Source organism: Ictalurus punctatus, chromosome 23, assembly GCF_001660625.3.
Source record: "Ictalurus punctatus breed USDA103 chromosome 23, Coco_2.0, whole genome shotgun sequence".
Taxonomy (NCBI): domain Eukaryota; kingdom Metazoa; phylum Chordata; class Actinopteri; order Siluriformes; family Ictaluridae; genus Ictalurus; species Ictalurus punctatus.
In genome coordinates this window covers 2,110,001-2,131,802 of record NC_030438.2, presented here as the reverse complement: position 1 = coordinate 2,131,802, position 21,802 = coordinate 2,110,001, and the positions used below count along the sequence as shown (strand labels likewise).

Sequence of the window (21,802 nt, the reverse complement as noted above, 5' to 3'; positions counted from 1 at the left end):
ATTAGAGTAGTAAAGGAAGACTAATGATGCGTCCCACTTCACCTATTTGTACTATGCACTAAAAGTATGTACTTTTTTTTTTTTTTTTTTTTTTTTATGAAGAAACACACACTCATTCTAATCTCGGATACTGTTTAGGAAGGATAGTAGGTGAATTTGGACAAAATATAAGATTTTGGCTGCAGGACATAATGCAAAACATGTAAGCAGGAAGTGTCAGCATAGAGTCTAAATTTTTTTTTTTTTTTTTGCCGTGCTGCTTGTGCTGAACTAAAGGACCAAAGGAAGATTTAAATGAAGAGTTGTCAAAAAAGTATGTATATATATATATATATATATATATATATATATATATATATATATATATATATATATATATATATATATATATATATATATATATATTGCACAGAAAATATATTTTGTAGAGTAGTATAAATCATATCCAGTTAATGAGTTCATCCATCCATCTTCTATACCGCTTTATCCTTTACAAGGTCACAGGGAACCTGGAGCCTATCCCAGGGAGCATCGGGCACAAGGTGGGGTACACCCTGGACAGGGTGCCAATCCATCGCAGGGCACACAATCACACACACACACTCACACACCCATTCACACACTACGGACACTTTGGACACGCCAATCAGCCTACCATGCATGTCTTTGGACTTGGGGAGGAAACCCCCGCATCACGGGGAGAGAACATGCAAACTCCGCACACACACAGCAGCGGTGGGGATCGAACCCCCGACCCTGGAGGTGTGAGGCGCCCAATATGAGTTAGTATCATAAAAAAAGTTGATATTATATATTACCAATTTGATGTTCAGTGATGAAGTAGAAATGCTTTTGCATGCATTATACCCTTAATGGTATACACCAGATATGACATGCCATCAATAGAACAATAGCAACAAATTACCAGTAGACACCCACAGGGACCATTACAGTTTCCATTAAAACCAATACAATTCCCATTATAACCATTACAAATTCTATGAGGGTTTCTATTGGGTTTTTTTTTTTTCCAGCATGGCAATCAGATGCCTCCACCTCATTCAGGCAGTCTTCCTCTCTAAATATTATGATCGTTTGATAGGTAATCAGAGCAAATCTCTGGTTACATCTCCACAGCTAACCTTAATTTATTAATATTAATTTTTCAGACGCTAGATTTGTTTAGATTAATTTGCCAGACGCATTGCTGGACGTGTAGTTTTTCCCCCATCGTGCTTATACTAGAATAAGGGGGAAATATCCCACTGTAATCTCTAAATAAAAGAAAAACGACTAACAGGGGAATCCACTTCCGACATCAGAATGACGCAAGCACAGCGTTGCCGTTGTACCCGTTGCGTCAGGGAAATGGGCGGAGCCTAACACACCGGATGAACCCAAGTTCAAAGAGTCTAAAGGCTGCAAGGCTAAAAACGGACATGTTTACGTTGAGGCTATGGTCCACAAAAAAATGAAAACAATGTTTCAAATGATTTGAACACGTCCAGAAATCAGTGCGACGTATTATATAATTTCTTAAAAGGAAAACGGTCATTTTATTTGTATATGTATGTATGTGTAATGATCAAAAAGCCCCCAAAGCGCGCGGTGTCCCAGTTTGTTTGAGAATCAGAAACGAACAAATAAACAAGGTCATACCGGTCGAATGAGTGGTCCGTTTATTTATACACAAAAATTGTGTTCTTTCAAAAACCCAAGAACAAAGGAGAACTTCTCCACATGTACCCCATTCCGGGCCCCTCACGCAGAGCACTGTCTGATTGGACACTTCCAGTACACCATGTGACCTATCAAAATGCCTGATAGTAAGAATCTCGAATGTGGGACGCTTTGATTGGTTAATTCGTTTTGGCGCTCATGGATTCTGTAGCGCCCCCAAAGTGGGCGGAGTTAGAGAGAGCGGAGAGAAAGCGGGTTTGAATAGTTACAGCAACGGAAATATTGAGCATTGTAAGACAACTTCATTTTATTTTCTGTTATTTTAACTATCTCCTTCAGAGTTTACTCGAAGGGACCTCGAAGCGCGGAGAGCTTGGAAAAGAAACCGGGCCGAAAAGAGCTTTGTTGGCTTTGTTTAGCGAGCTTGCCGGTATCGGAGGTGAAGCGACGCCTCTTTCATAGCTTTAGTTAGCCGAGTTAGCTTAGCTTAGTTTAGCTTAGCTAACTGCTAATCTACACCCGACGGCTTCGTTTACAGTCTGAGCCCCGAATATCTGAGTGTTTCATGTGGACTAGACTTCTGAAGGTATGACAAACACACGGAAGCGCCGTGTGGTTACAGCTGGAGTAGCGAAATCAGGTTAGCCAGGTAACCTTACTGAAGTAGTTCTGGGAGAGTCGGCTGTGAAGAGAATAACCTCCATAATAAAAGCTTTTCGTAAATGTTTTACCGAGTTCTCAATAATCTGCTTTTTGAAGTAATAGTCAAAATTCCAGTTACACCGGCACTGAAAAGTCAAGGTTATTAAGGAACACTCTGCAGAAACGTGAATTAATGTTGTAGTGTGGCGTTAAGGAGGAAGAAACTGACTCAGGAACTAGTTCAAGCTGAAATCTCCCACTCTTTTTTTTCCTTACATTACTTCTTTTATCTTCTTCTTTTTTTTGTTAAAAAAAAACGTTCGTTCATTTTCGTTTGCTTTGTCTGTCTGTTAGACCCGAATGGCACTCTTTGAGAATCCTAATTTGAATGTTGGATTAACGGGCTTTTGTTAGTTTTTAACTTTCTAATCATTTCATATCCACTGACATTAACTACATAACATATCTGCTTCGCCTGACATTTTGGTTTTGCCCTTGACGTTTCCTGGAGTTGAAAGTGAACAGCTTATCCTTCATTATGTTGAAGGATTTACCATGGTGATGTTCCCCAAAGCCTTTGGGTAGGTTTTTGTTTCAGCAACAGCCATCTGGCTCCTAGTTTGCTCTTAATAACACAGCTAATTTTATCTGTCTGAAAGCAGGCAAGCAACTATGGGGTAAACAAAAAAACACCACCTTCTTCTAATGTATATACCCCCCCCCCCCACCCTCTCTAAAGTTGCAAATCTCAGTTGATTTTCTTAATCACGATCCAGGGAAATTCTCTGATTCTCTATGCTCCTAAATGCTAATTAATTTTATTGTTTTCCCCTCGTGTAGCCGTTTGCAATAATAATAAAAAGAATCGCACGTTCATGTTAAGCCTGTCAGAACACATGTTGGTCTTATGTCACTGATTCTTAAGATAAGGGACAAGATGTGTTTTAGAAGTTAGTTTAGTTTGTTTGTTTATTTATTTATTTTTAAATAATACTGCGTTAATTAGAAATTGATATTTGTAGACAAAGGTCTCAGCAATAAGTTGAAACACAGAATAAAATTTCTTTCAAAAATGAACAAAAGCCTTCATCTGATGGCGATGACAAATAACCAACGGAGGTCACAGCAGATTAAATACTGACACATACCCCCCCCCCCCCCCCCAACAACTCATTGACAAGACGACAAATTAAGAGAACTGAAGTAATTTTTTTTATATATTTAATTTAACAATTTAATTTTGTAATTTTATTATAATTGGGTTCCAGAAATCTTCCCGTGTTTTTCTCTCTGTAGCAGTGCGTCTCATTCTGGGTCTCTGGTGGCTCACTGGACAAACAGAAGAAGGTTGTGTTGGGTTCAGTGTAATAGTAAGCATTACTATGTGACATCTTGTAGTAGCAACAGAAATCTTCTCAATTTTCTGGTGCTGGGGGGGGATGCAGCGTGATATTCAGAAAATGCAAAAAACAAATGTAAAGGAACAGATTTACACCTAACTTCTAAAGAGCTGGCACTGGAGACTCCCTTGTTGGACGTTAAAGAAACCTCTTGCTACAGAAAGTTGGCGTTTTTATCATTAATTTATATGTCTTTAATTCTTAAACAAGTTATTTTGAGGCTGTTTATCTTGTATTGTGTGAAGCATGAGATATAAGTTCCTGTGAACGAGTTGTCACTGTAGACATGGTAGTATATATCAGAATATCAACCTGTCATTTGCTTTGCAGCCATCGCTACTATCAGAGCTGCTATTATAGGAAATTAATCAATTAGATATGAGAGTTCAGCAACGTTATGGTCTAAACAGCGTGCACAATATTGCCAACTTCAAATGATGCCCAGCACTCTGTTCCGTTGGGAAGAAGTGCATAGGTAGACAGCTTTTTTTGGGCAGTGTTTGTGCTCCCAAAATTGACTGTCCTGTTAAGAAGGCAGAATTGGGACTATTTATTTATTTATTTGTTTATTTTTAAATAAGGCTGCCATTTTGAGCAAATTTGAAGAAGGAAAGAAAGATGCATTCTTTTTTTCTTCTTCTTTCTTTTCTGGAGAAGTCAGTCCCTCGAATCTGTTCACCAGTTGAATTTTCTGTGAAAGTTGCAAAAACATGGCAGACTGAACAGTTGCTCTGATTAAGCTTGATGAACTTGATGAATGTTGTACTTGTGAATTCATCTGTGTTACTTCACACTTAGTCAGTGTCTTTCACGTCTTGCCTGTGCTGAGATGCAGCTCTCCCCGTATGTTTGGTCAGACACGAACAGATTGCTGTTGCGCGCAGATTTTCTCCTTTTTTAAATTTTTTTCTTTAAACTGATGCTTGTGTTTCTGTAGGGAAACCATGGGCTTGACTGGGAAGAAATCGGAGAAAGGCCCAGTGTGCTGGAGGAGGAGAGTGAAGTCCGAGTACATGCGCTTACGCCAGCTGAAACGCTTCAGAAGAGCAGATGAGGTTAAGGTAGGACTCCTCTAACCATCGAATGACTTGTATAAGCTATAATAGCTAGAAACTATACCTAGAAATACATCTTTTCAAAAGTATGTCCTCTATGGATGTTAGAATGTTATTTTACTATTTAATTAATATAGCTGGAAGGCAGAAGAATCCCAAGGAGTCTGATTTGGGGTCAGTAGGGATCTGTCACTACCCATCTGGTGATAACGGCTGCTAAGCAGCCAGGACGTATGTGTAACGGTAAAGTGGGGGGATAGCGTAGTGAACGCGGTAAAACGATAATTAAAATACCAGAAAAGACACATCTGGAAACTGTTTAGTTTGTGATTCGTGTTTTAAAATTCAAGCTGGACTCACACTGAAAGATGACAACCCAGACCAAAATGTTTCTTTTTCATCATTAACATAAAGCAATATGAGTCATCTATATTCATGGCTGGTGTTCATGGTAACGAGAATGTAGATAATGATGGAACTGTGCTGAAACAGAGCGCTTTTTTATTTTTTAAAAAATTTTTTTGCCTTTTTATCCACCACTACAGAGCATGTTCAACTCCAACAGACAGAAGATTATAGAGCGCACGGACATTCTCAATCAGGAGTGGAAACTACGGCGGATTCAGCCAGTGCACATCATGACGCCCGTGAGCTCGTTACGTGGAACGAGAGAGGTTAGCACTCGACCTCTTTGTCAGCAAACGATTCAGACGTAGTGTTGAGAGATTGCAGTGTTTACAATTCTACATGACTCCTGTTTTGTTTTTTTTTTCTTTTTTCCAGTGCACAGTAGATAGTGGCTTTGCAGAGTTCTCCAGACAAGTCATTCCTCTTAAAACCTTGAATGCTGTAGCTTCTGTACCTGTGATGTATTCCTGGTCACCACTCCAGCAAAATTTCATGGTAAAGTACATCATCAGCCAATAACGAATCGATTGCAGACCTTCACTGTGACCTAATCAAGGTACTTTATTGTAGGTTGAAGATGAGACTGTTTTGCACAACATCCCTTATATGGGAGACGAGATCCTGGACCAGGATGGCACTTTTATTGAAGAGCTTATTAAAAACTACGATGGCAAAGTTCATGGAGATAGAGGTTCGTGTTAAAGATCTCTTCTATGTAATATTTTTCCTGTTAAGCGTAGTGGCGTGTGGTAAGAGCAGTTGATCTGGTCTAAAGGATGTCATTTTTATGTTTAAGTTAAGAATTTTTGCCAATACCGTTGTGGAACAATTTAACGTGAAACACCCACTATTGCAGATATTTTTGTTGGTATCTGCCTGCGATATATCCTAATCATCTTAGTTTTTCTATTTCCCAAAACATCAACAAATTTGCTATTCAAACCAAACTGGCCCCGTCCAAGATGAAGCGTCTAATGAAGATGTACGCAGTAAACACATCACACAGTACTGCTCAAGCACGTTGAAATTGAGAAGTTTCCTGTAACAGCATGTCCTGATGTGTTTTCTTACTATTACACCACAGCGTCCTACTTTTTTTTTTTTTTTTTTTTTTTTGGATCATTTCATCGTTGCATTTAACATTGTCGAAACGTCCACCATACAAGTCCCTGTGAAATAGTTACTATACAGGGTGTCCCAAAAGTCTCCATGCATCGGGTACATTAACAGTTTTTGTCAAAATGTCTTCCAAAATTTTTATACTTGGTTTATATTAGGTTTTGTTTCTGATAGCCTTTTAAAAATGCCTTTGACAAAAGAAGAACGTATTGAAATCATGACTGGATCGGGAAGCTGTCGCAATGGACAAGCAATTCATTCAGAACACTGGCTATGTTAACATGAGATCATATATATATATATATATATATATATATATAAATATAAGAAAGCTACATTTAGTAAAATGTTTTAAGTTCCTGTATATATGGAGACTTTTGGGACACCCTATAGAAATGAGAACGTATTACAGTAAGTGCATTAATTTCAGTCTGTGATTTACCTTACAGTTGAAACTATTGTCAGAGCTGCTGTTATAGACAATTAATAAACATCTTCTGACCAATGAGATTTGATATTTCCACAGCACTGCGCGATATTTCTTATAACCACAGCGATGTTGCTGTAACGTTGCGTTGGGTGTCTACAGGAAACGTCTGCTAATTTTTATTTATTTATTTATTTATTTATTTATTTATTTATTTTTTATAGTGATCATTGCTATTCCATGATAGTTAATTCTTTTTAATCTTTTATCAAAGATTCTGATTGTGAAAATAATTTAATTCCAAGGTTCATGCCGTGATTCCGTTTCCATTTTATTGCCTTATTAAACCGGTTATCCGTCTCTTGTTTTGGACGTAAACGTAATTCTGATGGTCCTTTTACTCTAAAATTAAAGGCTTTTTATTTTTGATCGAATAATCAGTGAAATTGTTGTTGGGTTATTAGGCTGAATGTAAACATTGCTGCTGTAGTGCTTAGTTTTCACTCGCCATGGTTTCTACATATTGTAATCTGGCAAAAATATTTCCGGTCGACAGAATGTGGCTTTATAAACGATGAGATCTTTGTGGAGTTGGTGAACGCTCTCAATCAGTACAGTGACAATGAAGACGATGACGACGAAGAGGACCAGCATGATTACAAATTAGACAACTGTGACGCAAAAGACCTTGCTGAAGATCCTCGCAAGGACCAGCTTCTTAACTCTGCGAGTAAGTGTTGACGGTTTTTTTTTTTTTTTTTTTTTAAATACGACCGTGTTAAGAGCTTTGATTTTGTTTCGGTTTTTCAGACGTCAATCAAATATATCGGCGTATCAGAAAATCTGCTGAATTACAGCAACGCTAAACACTGAACAAGAGTGCACCCATAGGTGGTGCTGGTTTTAGAGGCAGTACAAACATAGTGCTATGTTTATCCGATTTCTAGTATGACAAATATATAACGCACATAGCTAAGTGCTGTCAGTGTAATGTTTGTGCTGTTTTTACTTCCTAAATTGTCATATGGCTCCTAAACCTGTACGGTGTGGTGTTCTCGCCGTCATAGGTCGAAGCAGTGACTTTTCAAAAAAGTTCCCGTCTGAGAAAATCTTTGATGCCATCTCCTCTATGTTCCCTGATAAAGGATCACCAGAAGAGCTCAAAGAGAAGTAAGTCATCAAGCAAAAGCACGGCATCGTTTTGTTCGTGCAGCACGAACAGTTCACGTTAGTTCAGTATAAAGTGGTTCATTGTGAGGCATCGTGTCAAGTATGGCGAGTTGCTATTTCACATAACAGTAAAGTATGAGAGAGTTTACCTAAAGTCTTACTGCGATTATATCTGTTTGCGACAGTCATAAATACATTTAGTTTCATTTTAATGTGCTAAAAATTCTGATAGCTGATTTTATTAGCTGATATGGTCAATATAATATAGGCAAGAGTTTCAGTTCAAAATGATACCGATATCATTCTCAGTTAAACTCAATATCATCGATAGAAACAAAGACACAAGTCTAAAACAAGCTACTCGTCAAGTACTTAGATATGCACGAGTGCTTCATTTTAAAATGGTTTCTCCCAAGCTGAGAATACACTGAATACTTGGCAGTGTGATTGGATCAGGGGCTGCAGAGGAAAGAGTGTTTTAAATCAACATCTCTCAGATTTCAAGTAATATTTTTGGAAGATTTTTAGTTTTCTGGTGGTAATGTTTTCCGTAATGTCCCCCCCCCCCACATATAAGCTCTTACTTCTCAGACAAGCACGATGAGGTGAAATATGTGGTGGTACACAATGACAAACAGTAAAGCTTTCTACTTTAAACTGTGTGCAGGTATAAGGAGCTGACTGAGCAGCAGCTCCCAGGCACCCTTCCCCCTGAGTGCACGCCCAACATCGACGGCCCAAACGCCAAATCGGTCCAGAGAGAGCAGAGCTTGCACTCCTTCCATACGCTCTTCTGTCGGCGTTGCTTCAAATACGACTGCTTCCTTCACCGTGAGTCTTGGCTCTGTTTCCACACACTGTCTTAATGAGAGAGAGGGTTTGTGATGTGGATGTTTGTGCTTCTCCATACAGCTTTTCATGCAACTCCAAACACATACAAACGCAAGAACTTAGAGAATATGGTGGACAGCAAGCCATGTGGCATTGATTGCTACATGTACCTGGTTCAAGTAAGGAAACTTTGTTGTGTATCACAATGTCACTTTAATTATCATGCCTGTATATGCTCCCATGGTTTTGCCTCTTAATACATGAAGTACATCAACACTTGTTGCCGTGCTAAGCCACATTTGTATATGCTTGTACCATATGCAAGAACTGACGAAAAATGGCAACAGTAAAACATAAAATCTATGAGTTTAAAATTGATCAAGTTAGGTATGTTAGACCTACAAAGGTCTGCAGCCAGGGACCCCTTTAACTAGATGAAAGTTTTATGTACCCCCCTCAGAATACATTTTGTTAACTTAATTTTGTTGTTTAAATATTAGGCTCATTAATTGGGGTGGGGAAAAAATCGATTGACTTAACGATCACAATATTTGTTGTTTTTATTAATGATTTTGAAGTGAAATGATTTTTATTAATGATTTTTTTTTTTCCCTCCCAGAATTGATATATTTTATATTTAAATTGCTTTATTTTAGCCTTTGCTAAGGTGACGAGGTGGAGAGAAGTTGCCACTTTTATTCCAATAAAGGACAAAGTGTATTCGTCGTCTACATGGCGTCATATCCGTTATAAGCGGACGAGAAAAGTTCTGGGAGTCTCCCTCATATTGATGGCGGCTCCCTGACGCCCGCGAATTATATACAATATACCGTAAATAGTCTTTATTTATTTATTTACTTTATTTATTTATTTATTTATTTATTTATTTAATAGCGAGCGAGAGACCAGAATATTTGTAACAGTAGACGGACGCTGCAGACACTGAGAGAACGGGTGTCAAGACGTAGCGAGAGAGTGACGGCACACGTATCCCGATTGGTGTTTCTTTCTGCTAACTAGACCCGTCGGTTTTCTCTGTGGGGGGGCTTTACAGTCACCCTCTTCCTCTCTCTTCAGTTCATCTATCAGTTCAGTGTGCCTCTGTAGTTCATTAACACTGTAGTGTCCCAAAAAAAAAAAGTAAAAACAAAATGCACTTCACCCCAAACTACACTAAAGTGTACCCCTGCTTAATAGAGGTCAGAAGTTGTTTTGCTCGCTGCACTGTTTGCAACAACGACTTTTTGAATTGGCATGGTGGGTTAAATGATTGTAAAAGACATGTTGAGGTGAGTTTAACAGGGGTCATTCGTTCATTAGCATAGCTGATGTTCTTTAAAGTAGCTGGCTAGCTGCTAAGGAGCTACTCTGTCGATGTCCTACGTGATAAGGCCAAACTCCCTGTAGACGAGAAGCGGGATGGGGTTGCGGGGGTGGTGAAGCTACCTCCCTGAAATGATTTTTTGCAGGGTGAGATGTCCGTTAGTGTTAAAAAAGCAAACAAAAATCGCAGTACAGATTCGGCACCCAGGTATCGCGATGGTATCGATTCAGGAGATAAACCTATCCTCCCAGCCTTATTTTTTAAAATCATATTATCCAGTTATATTCTGGCTATTTATTGGAGACATCGATCTTTTTTTTTTTTATTCCTGAACGTTCAGAAAACACATTTTTATATTAACGGTCATTGGATTTAAGTAGAGATTATTTAAGGGCCGCTTGTTTTGAATGATTAAAGATTAAACCCATTCAGTCAAGTGACCAAACATGCTTAAATTTGCTATATATAAAGATAAGTTTGATGGTATATCTTTGATTGGTTATGATCGTACTGAAATAAAAATTGTGGACCCCCAACTATACTTCTATACTTCGTAGCTATCCGTCTTTCAGAACCATGGTGTTAGAGGATAAAATGTAAAAGGAAAAAAAAAAAAATCCCATCACAGTAAAATAAAAATTTTATTGGAAGTTTTGAAAATAACAGAACAAACCGGGGCCATGCGTATGAACTGATCATGTGTCTCCATTTTTATTTTTTGGACATAAATTATTCTCAACGTTCTCAACAAAATCTGAAATGCACATCAGGACAGCATGGTGAAGGAGTATGCAGCTGGTGTGGTGGCTGAGCGAGCAAAAACCCCGCTGAAGCGTTCAGCAACCAGACGCAGGGGCAGAATTGCCAACAGCAGCAGCAGGCCAAGTACACCTACAGTGAACACGGAGACTAAAGACACGGACAGCGACCGAGAGGGAGGGACCGACACCAACGACAGCAACGATAAAGACGATGAGGACAAGAAGGATGAGACTACTAGCTCTTCAGGTATGGGATGAAGGAATACTGTGTACTGAGTAAATTCCCCTTCTAATACGTTTAGAACACAATTTAGAATGAAATGCGTTTAAAAAGCACGAGGATCAGAGACCATAGCATACAGATGCAGTGGTGTTTGAAAGTTTGCGAACCCTTTAGAATTTTCTATATTTCTGCATGAATATGACCTAAAACATCAGTCCTAAAAGTATATAAAGAGAACCCAATTAAACAAATGAAACAAAACTATTATACTTGGTCGTGTTGTGGAGATCAGACTTCTATAGATCCCTGTTCTTTAAATAAAACAGGGCGCTCACTCACACCTGATTATCATCCCACTGATTGAAAACACCTGACTTCAAATTAAACTGCTAATCCTAGAGGTTCACACCCTTTTTTTTTTTTTTTTTTTTTTTCCACTCACAGATATGTAATATTGGATAAATTTTTCCCAATAAATAAATGACCAAGTATAATAGTTCTGTCTCAGTTGTTTAATTGGCTTCTCTTTGTCTATTTGTCGTATAGGACTCGTGTGAAAATCTGACGATCTTCAGGTCCTATTTATGCAGAAATATAGAAAATTCTAGACGGTTCACAAATTTGCATTAATTAAATTACTGCATCAGTAAAGACATTTGGGATTTGCGAGTATTTCTTGACCTACTACTTGAATTACTGTTAAAAAAAGTTAACTCTTGGAACCGTAAAGGTTTTACTACACAAATTGTTTCGCACATTTCATTAGACTTAAAGCACTCTGTGTAAGTTTTCACATTGGTCCGTGTGTAGAGGCGAATTCCCGCTGCCAGACTCCTGTGAAACTGAAGATCCCCGATCCTCCTGAGAGCGTGGACTGGAGTGGTGCAGAGGCCTCCCTTTTCCGCGTCCTCATTGGCACTTACTACGACAACTTCTGTGCCATCGCTCGCCTCATTGGCTCTAAGACCTGCAGACAGGTGTGTATGACAGTACAGCGATTTCAAATCCATCTTATTTTAACGAATCATTTGCGCACAATCCATCTTCGGTCAATTTTTTTTTTTGTACATTTATTTGCTAGGTACAGGGTTAGTACGGTCATGGAAAAATCTGGAAAAGTCCTGGAATGTTAAAATCGCAATTTCCAGGCCTGGAAAAATAAATAAACCCAGAACGTTTTGGAAAAGGCGTGGAAATTTGCTTCACAAGTAACGGTATAATAGAATACATGTTTAATTGTTAATATTTGTTAAACAATACTTAATGTTCAGGCGATCGGTCACGTTTAATATTTGACGACTGTTCTACGACGGACGTTAAACGGCCAACAGTAATATCCAGGGATGCAAACATTTACACGGTTCATATAACGTAATGCGTTATTGTCAGCGTGACGAGACGAACTTTAGTGGAGTATATTAGGCATAAGATTAAGAATGAATGTGTGCATACTACGAATGGATTTAGTGAGCGTGGTTGCCTAGCAGTAAACCCCCAAGTGTCTGCAACCATTTTATTTCGATACTGCTGTAGTCTGTACGTTCTTGACAGGTCTGTGCTCAAAAAGTTACTTAGTTCACGTAAAAATGAAAAATCTGTTATTTACTTACCCTTATGTCATTCCAAACCCAGCTACTGTTAACACTCATAGATATTTTCTCATTCCTTTCCACTCTATTAAGGCTCTGTTCCATAAAACGGCAGAAGATGGCGTTTATAGTATAGACGTGTAAACATTCTTCAATACACACTGACCTTACTGTAGCTATTTGACTTTTGGTTTAATCCTAGTTATTTTGACATTCATTTTTATTCTTATTGTACATGTATACGTAGACTTTCCAGGAACTGTATGGTCATGAAAATTTGCCTCAAACGTCATGGAAAAGTCACGGAAAAGTCATGGAAATTTATTGGTTAAAAAAAAAAAATGTGTATGAACCCTGTAGGTATATGAGTTCAGGGTAAAGGAATCCAGCATCATTGCACGTGCACCTGCTGAAGATGAAGACACACCTCCGAGAAAGAAGAAGAGGAAACACAGGCATGTTCGTAAGAGGATGCTTACTCTTGCATCCTTTTAGTTTATTTTGGTTCACCTGTAGTATTTCAACTGAAAGTAACCGTTTCTGTCTCCGCCGTAGGTTGTGGGCTACACACTGTCGAAAAATCCAGCTAAAGAAAGGTTTGTATTGTTCATTGTTTTTGTACTTTGAACTGTTTGGTGGATTCTATAGTTTGCCATAATACAGCACAAGACTTGATTTATAGTTTTTCGGTAAAGCTCTGCTTGTATCGTGTCCTAGCAGTGCCTATCTGTCCTTCCAATACTATGTGAAAATCCGTCCATTATGGTGATCACATTTTCAAACAGTAGGCAGCTAAAGCAAGTAACTATTTAATACCGTATGATATAAGAGCTGTTTCATTTCAGTACCATACAAAGTGATTCAGTAACGTGCGACCAGATTTGAGAAGTGGGAAGTCACGCCTCTTTTGCGAAGACAAACAGATGCCATGTCTCATTTACTGGGCTCCATTCACACACAACCTCTTTGTGATGCATAGTTTAATGAATCAGTGCAGCTGGATTGTAAATACCAAGTATGATGCCATTTTGGACCGGTTGTTCAGTCAGCCTAGCATCAATGAGTCACGTACTGATTAATTACCAACAGGCTGGGTTTCAGCTAATTGATCGGTATATAAAAATCATGTCACGGGTACCATAAACGGAAATCGTGGATCGTCGTGTCGGCTAAGGTTTTAATCTGGTTCTCTTTACAGATGGCTCGTCCAATCACGTCTACAATTACCAGCCGTGTGACCATCCGAGGCAGCCATGTGACAGTTCCTGCCCCTGTGTCACTGCTCAAAACTTCTGTGAGAAGTTCTGCCAGTGCAGCTCAGAGTGTGAGTGTAAACCCGCGCATCTGTTTGTAACGTTCCGTTTTAAAGATGCCTAAACGCCTGTAAAATGATTTGAATGAACTAATTGATTATAATGATTAAACACCTTATAAAACTGGCACACATGCCTACAATTATTTAGCTTGGGGAAACTGCTTTTTAAATCCTGCAGAATTGTGGGGAAACTTTTAAAACCAGAGCACCCTGTTTTCAGTATCTCGTGGCATATCGTAGTTTCTTGTTACAATCAGCTGTACCGACGTAGCGTAACGGAATAGCTTTCGAATTAACGTTAACGGGTCGTTAAAGCTCCGTCGTCTTTACAATACATCACGCGTCTAGATTCTAGACTGCTGTAGATGAAGTTGTTTTTCAGACACGATTTGCGTGCTGTGTGCAGGCCAGAACCGTTTCCCGGGCTGCCGCTGCAAGGCTCAGTGTAACACAAAGCAGTGTCCGTGTTACCTGGCCGTGCGTGAGTGCGACCCCGACCTCTGTCTTACCTGTGGAGCTGCTGATCACTGGGACAGCAAAAATGTCTCATGCAAGAACTGCAGCATTCAGAGAGGAGCCAAGAAGGTGCAAAGACGTTAAATGAATAATAAATTCTATAATATGTTTGTACTCTTCTTATACAGCCCCATCACCTCAAAATGCACACGACTTCATATCCTCATCAAATCTGTCGATCATAATGTTTCTGAATGATTGATTGAAAGCCACAGTATAAACAAAATGATCAAGACTGTGATTCATCATCACACAGTTGCGTTGTTTATAGTAGATCTCTCTCATCCAATCTTGATATGTTCAGCACTTACTATTGGCACCATCTGACGTGGCGGGATGGGGCATCTTCATCAAAGAGCCGGTTCAGAAGAACGAGTTCATTTCGGAGTACTGTGGAGAGGTGAGCACTTTTAAAAGCGAGCCCTACTGTCGCACGTTAGCGGCGGTTTTAAGTGTTGGACAGTCGAGCTTCATGAACGTGCATGCGTTTTCCGACGTGCTCTCGACAGTTACGTAGCAAAGCCATGTCTTGTTCTAAATGACACCCCCACCCCCATTGGACAATTCTTTACCGTTTTTCTGGTATGTTCATGATATTATAATTAGCAAACTGATGTGAGTGAAAGAAGTGGTATAAGCAAAAGCAGCTGGCATTAGCTGAATTTCATGATTGACTGTATGACCTTGGCTAGCACTCAAAGTAGCTTGGTAAGGTTAGCCAGTTACTCCTGTATTTAAAAAAAAAAAAAAAAAAAAAAAAAAAAAAAAAAAGAGGGATTTGGCTGAATGTTCAGTGTGATGTCGTCGCATGAATTGTCTTGGACTAGACCTGTGGGAAATCTGCAGTAATTTTGAAAAATACAAGCTCCTCTGAATGTCGCAGAGTTTGCTCGATTTTGCGTTAATTTCCATGATCGCAAAATCACGAAATCCTGAACGGACCGATTAATTATAGTGTCCTGACTGTTTTTATTTTGAACTCTGCACAACAGTAAGGTTATTTGCTCTATGAGCAGAAATAACAGCAGATCATTTCTAGATACCGGTCAGCTTGTGTAGCCGTATGTTAAGGTCTATAACACACATGGCTGAACCCTTGAAAAATGTGGTTCGGTGTTAGCACAGTTACTGTAGCCTACATTTGAAGGACCGTGTTCAGCAATGAATCGAAATGGAGGTAAATATAAACCGCCGTCTTTGCGGGCTCACTCAAAGCCCATCACTCGGCTGCTCGTTTGGGTTCATTATTACAGACCTCATTTCTGCAATGCAGTGGTGTTTGAGTTTTTAAGTAAGCTCCATGTTGAAGTGTTCAGCGTTTTTGTTCAGTATTTCTACTTATTTCCGTTTCCTGTAGATCATCTCCCAGGACGAGGCTGACCGCAGAGGAAAGGTCTATGACAAGTACATGTGTAGTTTCTTGTTCAACCTCAACAACGGTAGGTTGACTTTTCTCCCCTCTCATGCTGCAAGTTTGTGCTCTTGTGCATTGTGTGTTTTTAACATTTGGGCTGTTCTGCAGATTTTGTTGTTGACGCAACTAGGAAAGGCAACAAGATCAGGTTCGCCAATCACTCCGTCAACCCCAACTGCTATGCAAAAGGTGAGGCGTCTGAAACATTGCATTTCGGGTACAGTTTGGCCAAAAATAAAATGTACTCCAAAAGTCAATCAACTAAGGTGTGTTTTAGTTTCTGAAGCTTGCTTCGTTAGTTTTGACTCTGGCGGTCAGTAGAAATTAAATGAAATGTTCGTTTTCTAATGAACGGAATGAATGCGTCGGCACGATTTATATTTTTGTGTACACCACCGATTTCAAACATTTAATCACACACCTTCAGATCTAAAGGTTTTTAAGATCGTGAGAAACCTTTCAGTCAAGTGTCCACAAACGTTTGACTGGTAGAGTAGCTAATAAAAGGATCATTCTGCATGAGCCTCAGACTTGGATAGAGGCCGACGGACGATCTGGATGATGTGGTTTCAGTTTGATTACAGAAGCGTTTGTGTACAAACTACTGAGCCAAGTGTTTTAAAGGTTAATGTGTGCTGATTTATACATGCGGTTTGCACAGTGCTATATGCCTGCAAAATTTAGGACTCAAATGTAAGACATCAAACCTATCCTGGCTGATCCTTTAATAATAAACAGTAGAGCTGATCTAGCCTCATTGTTTTTTTTTCTTTCCTCCTTTTTAGTTATGATGGTTAATGGGGATCACCGAATAGGCATTTTTGCCAAGAGAGCCATACAAACCGGGGAGGAGCTTTTCTTTGACTACAGGTAAGTGTTGGACAGCTTTGACTTTTTTCTTTACACCATATCTACATCCTAAAAATCACAATCTCAGTGCTCACTCGGCAGGAAGCTACGCACACGTTCCAGACAAGTGTTTCCGTGGCCGCTAAAATGGTAGAGCTTTGATATAACAGCGTAGCCTGTTCTACTGAATGCACACATGACCACGATACCAATGCTTCTAGAAGAAATTATATATTTATTTAAAATAAATACTCCTGGAGGACATCCTCCTGTGGCTAATACTGGCAAAGAGAGAGGTATTTTAATTATCAAACCCTGTCTGACAATGACTAATAAAACAGTGCTAAGGTGCGCACACCCCTTATACTCTGAATGCAAGCATTAGTTTAAATTCACTGATATGGTGGCAGGCCAGAAAGCTTTATTAAAGTCATGAACAGTTCAATAATTATTTGTGACATGAGGCTAGATGTTGCTGACGGGACACGGGCTGAACGGCGATGCATGGTGGCACATTAGGAGGTAGTTTATAACATTGCAACAAATGTTAACAAATAACTGGCTATCGCTAACATTACATGGAGCATAACGTTAGCCGGTTTCACGGCAACAATGCAGCTGCCTCAAACAAACATAGTATAGAACCTGTCTGTCAGGTGCTTCATCAAATCCCTGGTGTTTCCTCGCTTTGTTTGAAATGAACGATAGCATCGGCTGCGCACCGGTAACCGTCGCTACCTTTTCTCTCTTTTCCTCTCAACGAGTCAGGGCGGAGCTAAAATTGTCGCCGTCTTCTGTAGTTAGTCGTTCTTCTTTACCACTTGTGCTAAAACACTTGTGCATATTTGCTGCCCCCTTCAGTTCCGGAAGAATTATAACCTCGGTATCTTCATTACCAATGGTACCAATGGTACTGCAGAAAAACAAGTACCGTCACGTTTCGACAATGTCGCTACCGTATCGGTACCGAAGTATCGGTTCTCCTGACAGCCCTAGTACACACTGCTACGTTTGTAAAACGGCAAAACGCTGTCAAAGTCGGGTAGTGGACAGTACAGCAATTCTGAGGTTTTGTCTTTGTGTAGCATCCACTAGGCATCGACTAAATAGAACAACTCCAAATAGGTTGATCCAACAACCTAGCACAGCTAGCTAAAGTTTGTAGAGAAGTTTACTTGGGTAACTCGGCTAATGATTCTTCAAGTAACGCTAGTAACACATGCACGAGCTACACACAGTGATATTTAACTTTTAAAGCACTGAAATAAAACTTGGATGAATACCTGCATATGGAATTTCCTCCCACTCCAAAACATTTTGTGGAGGAAAACAAATAACACCGTATATTTATGTTGTGCATTCTCAGCTCATACATCATTTTTCTTCCTCCTTTTTAGATACAGTCAAGCTGACGCTCTCAAGTATGTGGGCATCGAACGTGAAATGGAAATTCCATGAATCCGTCTACCTCTGGAACAAATGCCTTACGCTCTTCAGGAATTTTCTGTCCACATGCCGTTTCAATACGTTTCAATACTGGGTTTTTTTTTTTTTTTTTTTTTTTTTTTTTTTTTTTTTTAAAATATAGGACAAGGTGATCTGCCAACTCGGATATTTCTAGTAGTTTTTTATACTTCAGTCTTTTTCTGACGTTATTTTTCTCGACCAACAGGCCTACTCTGGGAATTCACTTTTTAACAGCAACTTGAATATTCACTTGTTTACAGCTTCAAGTTTAGTAGAGATCCGTCAGTCTAACGGGCTGTTTGTTTTCCGGTTTTCCGAACTTTTTATTAGATTTTTCGTCTCTCGACTTTTGGACCAAACCGACAGTGAACCACATGTTCAGCACCAGTTTATTAGGTACTAAATCTGTATATGGGCTGATTTATACTGGGTTTGCAAAACTGCAGACATCGTGCACAAATAATTGCACACAATATGAGCGAGTGCACCCAGGGTCGGTGGTGCATGTCCAAAAAATATATAAAAAAAGAGTTCCAAGGGTTTGGATTTCACTGTAGTACAGAGGCGGCGAAGTAACTGCGAAATATGGAGATATTTTGCTGTTCACGCTGTACTTTTTACCTTTGGGACAAATATTATGCTAAAATTTCTCTCTTACGCTAAACCCACACTTTTTCTTTTATTTTTTTCCCCAGAGAATTCACTATTCCTACTCGTTATTTTGTAATAATTTGCAGACGATCGTATAAGTAGGGTATACAGCACTTGGGGAGGTGCTGTTCTAGGAAATACTCAACATTGGGGTGATGTAGTGCTGCCTGACATGAAGAGGATTTACTGTTACTACCCTGAAGTTGAATATTTTCCAGAAAATAGCATGCGCCAAAGTGTTTTATTCCTCTAGTACTACTGCAGTTTGCTAGTCATGACCATTTAAAAAAAAAATTTATTTATTTGTATCACGTTGTACATTTTAGTCATTTATATTTGCAGCTAATGTTGTGGAACCATGTAAGTTAATTCCTGTTATCATTTGTTACAGCAGCTATGAATAGTCGTTCCATCCCCAGCCTGTGAGGGTAATAGGTCAAAAAACAAAAAACAGCTAGTCATTAGTGAGAAACCGGAAAGTATAAAGTCCTGAAGGGTTCCCAAAACAACAACAACAAACAACCACCGCCGGTCACAAAGCGCTGGCACTCGAGACTCCTTCCATGAACCCTTTCACACGCATGCCCGCATGCATCCCGATGTATCCGTATAAATCAGCCCTGCCTAATAAACCGGAGACGCACTATCCTCCACCCGTCTTCATCAAGTCGTGGTGTTTTTGATCCATATGAAAACCAAAGTCACTTTCTCTGCTTGTCTGTCATCACAAGCATCTACAGTGGTATCATGTACTTTCTGGAGTGCCAACGCATCCAGTTTCTGTAAAATAAATGAAAAACGTAAGTATTTAAAAAAAAAAGAAAAGAAAAAAAAAAAAGGAAGAAAAACATGTATAGATACAGTATCTAACTTGCGGTGCCTTGAAATTACACTGAATTGTTTAGTTGTCCTATAATGTCGGTGATTGTGTGTTGAGTTTGTTGTAAGCATGAACAAAGATTTCAAATGGAGTCAGGGAACTTTTCAATGTTTGTTTTTGTTATTTTTTACAAATCTCCACGTCGTTTGAGCAGCTTTTTGCCAGACCATCACTGTAGGTAGGAAAAGTTTGGACAGTCAGTAAGGTCTTCCTGTTGTTAACTATTGGGTCATCCACTATGTACTGGCACAGGTTTTTGTTTGTTTGTTTGTTTGTTTGTTTGTTTTTTAAATGGGTCATTCTTTAAATTTTTTTTTTAAAAGTCACAAGGGCACAAGTCAGTCGATAACGTGCTCAATCATTCTCCTAATAATTCAATTTAAAAAAAAAAAAATTCTGGAAGAAATTGGCTGCTATGTTTGAGTATGGATTAATGATTTATTATACTGTTAAGCCATTGATTTATTTATAGCAGGTGTATTGAGCACCACCTTTAGAGCCGTACTTTAAAGCTATAGTCCCCCTTTCAGTGTTTCTTCCAGACCACGTGCCTAGACCAGAATGACCGAATGCTAAGGCAGTGAAAGAGACACTTCCTTCTCCTGATGTTTGGATGCTAGTAGGTTGATCATTTGTTCTTTCTCTCTCTCGAGCTTTGGGGCATCGCAGAGATTAGAATCTCTTCTCTGATCCGACCGTTTTATTTATTTATTTTATTTTTTCTTATATAACTGCTGAGAGGAAAATTTAAATCACTTTAGGGAATGAAGTAACAGATTAAGAATTTAGCCATGAGCCACGGAGTCGGTGTTAACTGAGGAAATTTGGTAAAAATGTAATCTACTGCTTTTACTGTGACGTTATAAATAGTTACTTGCATAACAGGTTGTCAAAATGCATGAGGGTCTGTGATTTTTCTCTTCTTCTTCTTCTTCTTTTTTTTTTTGTTAGTGTTGGAAATGACAACCTACCATTATGAAAGTTATTATATTTATTGCGATTAGCCTGTTTTGACTGGACGCTTGAATCGAACGGTTTTATTTAAACCCTAGTAACTTCAAAGGAAGTCCTATACATAATATAAACGTGGATCTGATGTCGGCGGGGAACCGAACAATAAAAAGCTCCATGCTTCTAATAAATAGGCAGAATGTTTGTTATTATTCACGTTTTAGTAATGTCCCCGCCTGAGTTTGAGACCCTCTGGACTATATCAATGATGGTAATCAATAATGTAACAGTATAATGAATGATTATTATGCAATGCTTAATGTTAACTTACTGGAATTTTTTCAAATTTTTGGGGAGAATGAAAGGTGAACGGTGCTAATCTAATGGTGTGACGTCAAGGCTGCATGGTGAACGTGGCTCTGTATAAATATAAATTAAATATAAATTATATATATATAAAAAGGGTACTTAAAACCACACCTTAGGTGTGAGAGTTTTCCTGCTAAAACAAGTCCAAACATGTTGGATGACCCATGAAATCCAGTCCAGCTGAATATTAATAGAAGAAGTTGTGATAAAACCGCAGCAATAAGATCCGCCTCAAATCACCCGCATGTGAAGATCTTTAACAGTCACTATTTATATTCGCAGACTCTGAAAGTAGGTTTGGCTTTTCTGTAATTTATTAAAACTTTGCTGTGATTTGCCAAGTAAAACTCTTGACGGTTTGCTCAGTGCGAGTTTGAGAACTCCTCACCAGCATGTTTCTTCTGAGACATTCAATCTTTCGGTCTTTTTTTTTTTTTTAATTTTCTTTCCCTGAGGGTTTGTGACCACTCTGTTTCTCTCTGCCTCTGATTGTACAAGGTGCTGGTTTGTAATGTTTACAGATAATATTGTTGAAAGTAATAAACAAAACTAAAATAAGCTTTCTATATTCATCACATTATTTTATTATACGTTCAGCTCAGACTTGATAGCCTAATGTCTCGTCAAGTGTGAACGGAAAGTATCGTATCTTTCAACGAGAGACGTCAAAGAGAAAGAGTGTGTAGACCAGAGTGCTATTGGGGGGATTCATATTCTTCTGGTTCACACCTTTAAAGATATCCCTAAAATGTAATTTTAAG

At 38.9% G+C, this 21,802-nt stretch overlaps 1 protein-coding gene across 4 annotated transcripts; it reads left to right on the top strand.

Moving 5' to 3' along the window:
* Nucleotides 1-1,871: 1,871 nt before the first annotated feature.
* Nucleotides 1,872-21,599, top strand: ezh2 (enhancer of zeste 2 polycomb repressive complex 2 subunit). 4 transcript variants are annotated; one of them, XM_017453357.3, is made up of 20 exons: nt 1,872-1,971; nt 4,660-4,783; nt 5,323-5,451; nt 5,561-5,680; nt 5,756-5,876; nt 7,288-7,461; nt 7,799-7,901; nt 8,569-8,732; nt 8,814-8,911; nt 10,827-11,064; nt 11,851-12,017; nt 12,990-13,084; nt 13,185-13,225; nt 13,828-13,953; nt 14,351-14,529; nt 14,765-14,860; nt 15,818-15,899; nt 15,983-16,063; nt 16,660-16,744; nt 18,121-21,599. In XM_017453357.3, the coding sequence occupies exons 2-20, from the start codon at nt 4,667-4,669 to the stop codon at nt 18,179-18,181; spliced, it is 2,277 nt and encodes a 758-aa protein (XP_017308846.1). In that variant the 5' UTR covers nt 1,872-1,971; nt 4,660-4,666; the 3' UTR covers nt 18,182-21,599. The 4 variants fall into 4 exon arrangements, with proteins under 4 accessions (XP_017308846.1, XP_017308847.1, XP_017308848.1 ...); XM_017453358.3 differs by having other exon boundaries at nt 1,902-2,266; XM_017453359.3 differs by having other exon boundaries at nt 1,902-2,320.
* The last annotated feature ends 203 nt before the right edge of the window (nt 21,600-21,802 follow it).

Bases quoted from the DNA above. Each gene is read 5' to 3' on its own strand.
- ezh2 (XM_053674703.1), top strand. From the start codon at position 2,878: ATGGTGATGTTCCCCAAAGCCTTTGG. The intron at 11,065-11,850 runs GTATGGGATGAA...GTCCGTGTGTAG, and splicing joins TGAGACTACTAGCTCTTCAG to AGGCGAATTCCCGCTGCCAG. The intron at 14,861-15,817 runs GTGAGCACTTTT...CGTTTCCTGTAG, and splicing joins TTTCGGAGTACTGTGGAGAG to ATCATCTCCCAGGACGAGGC.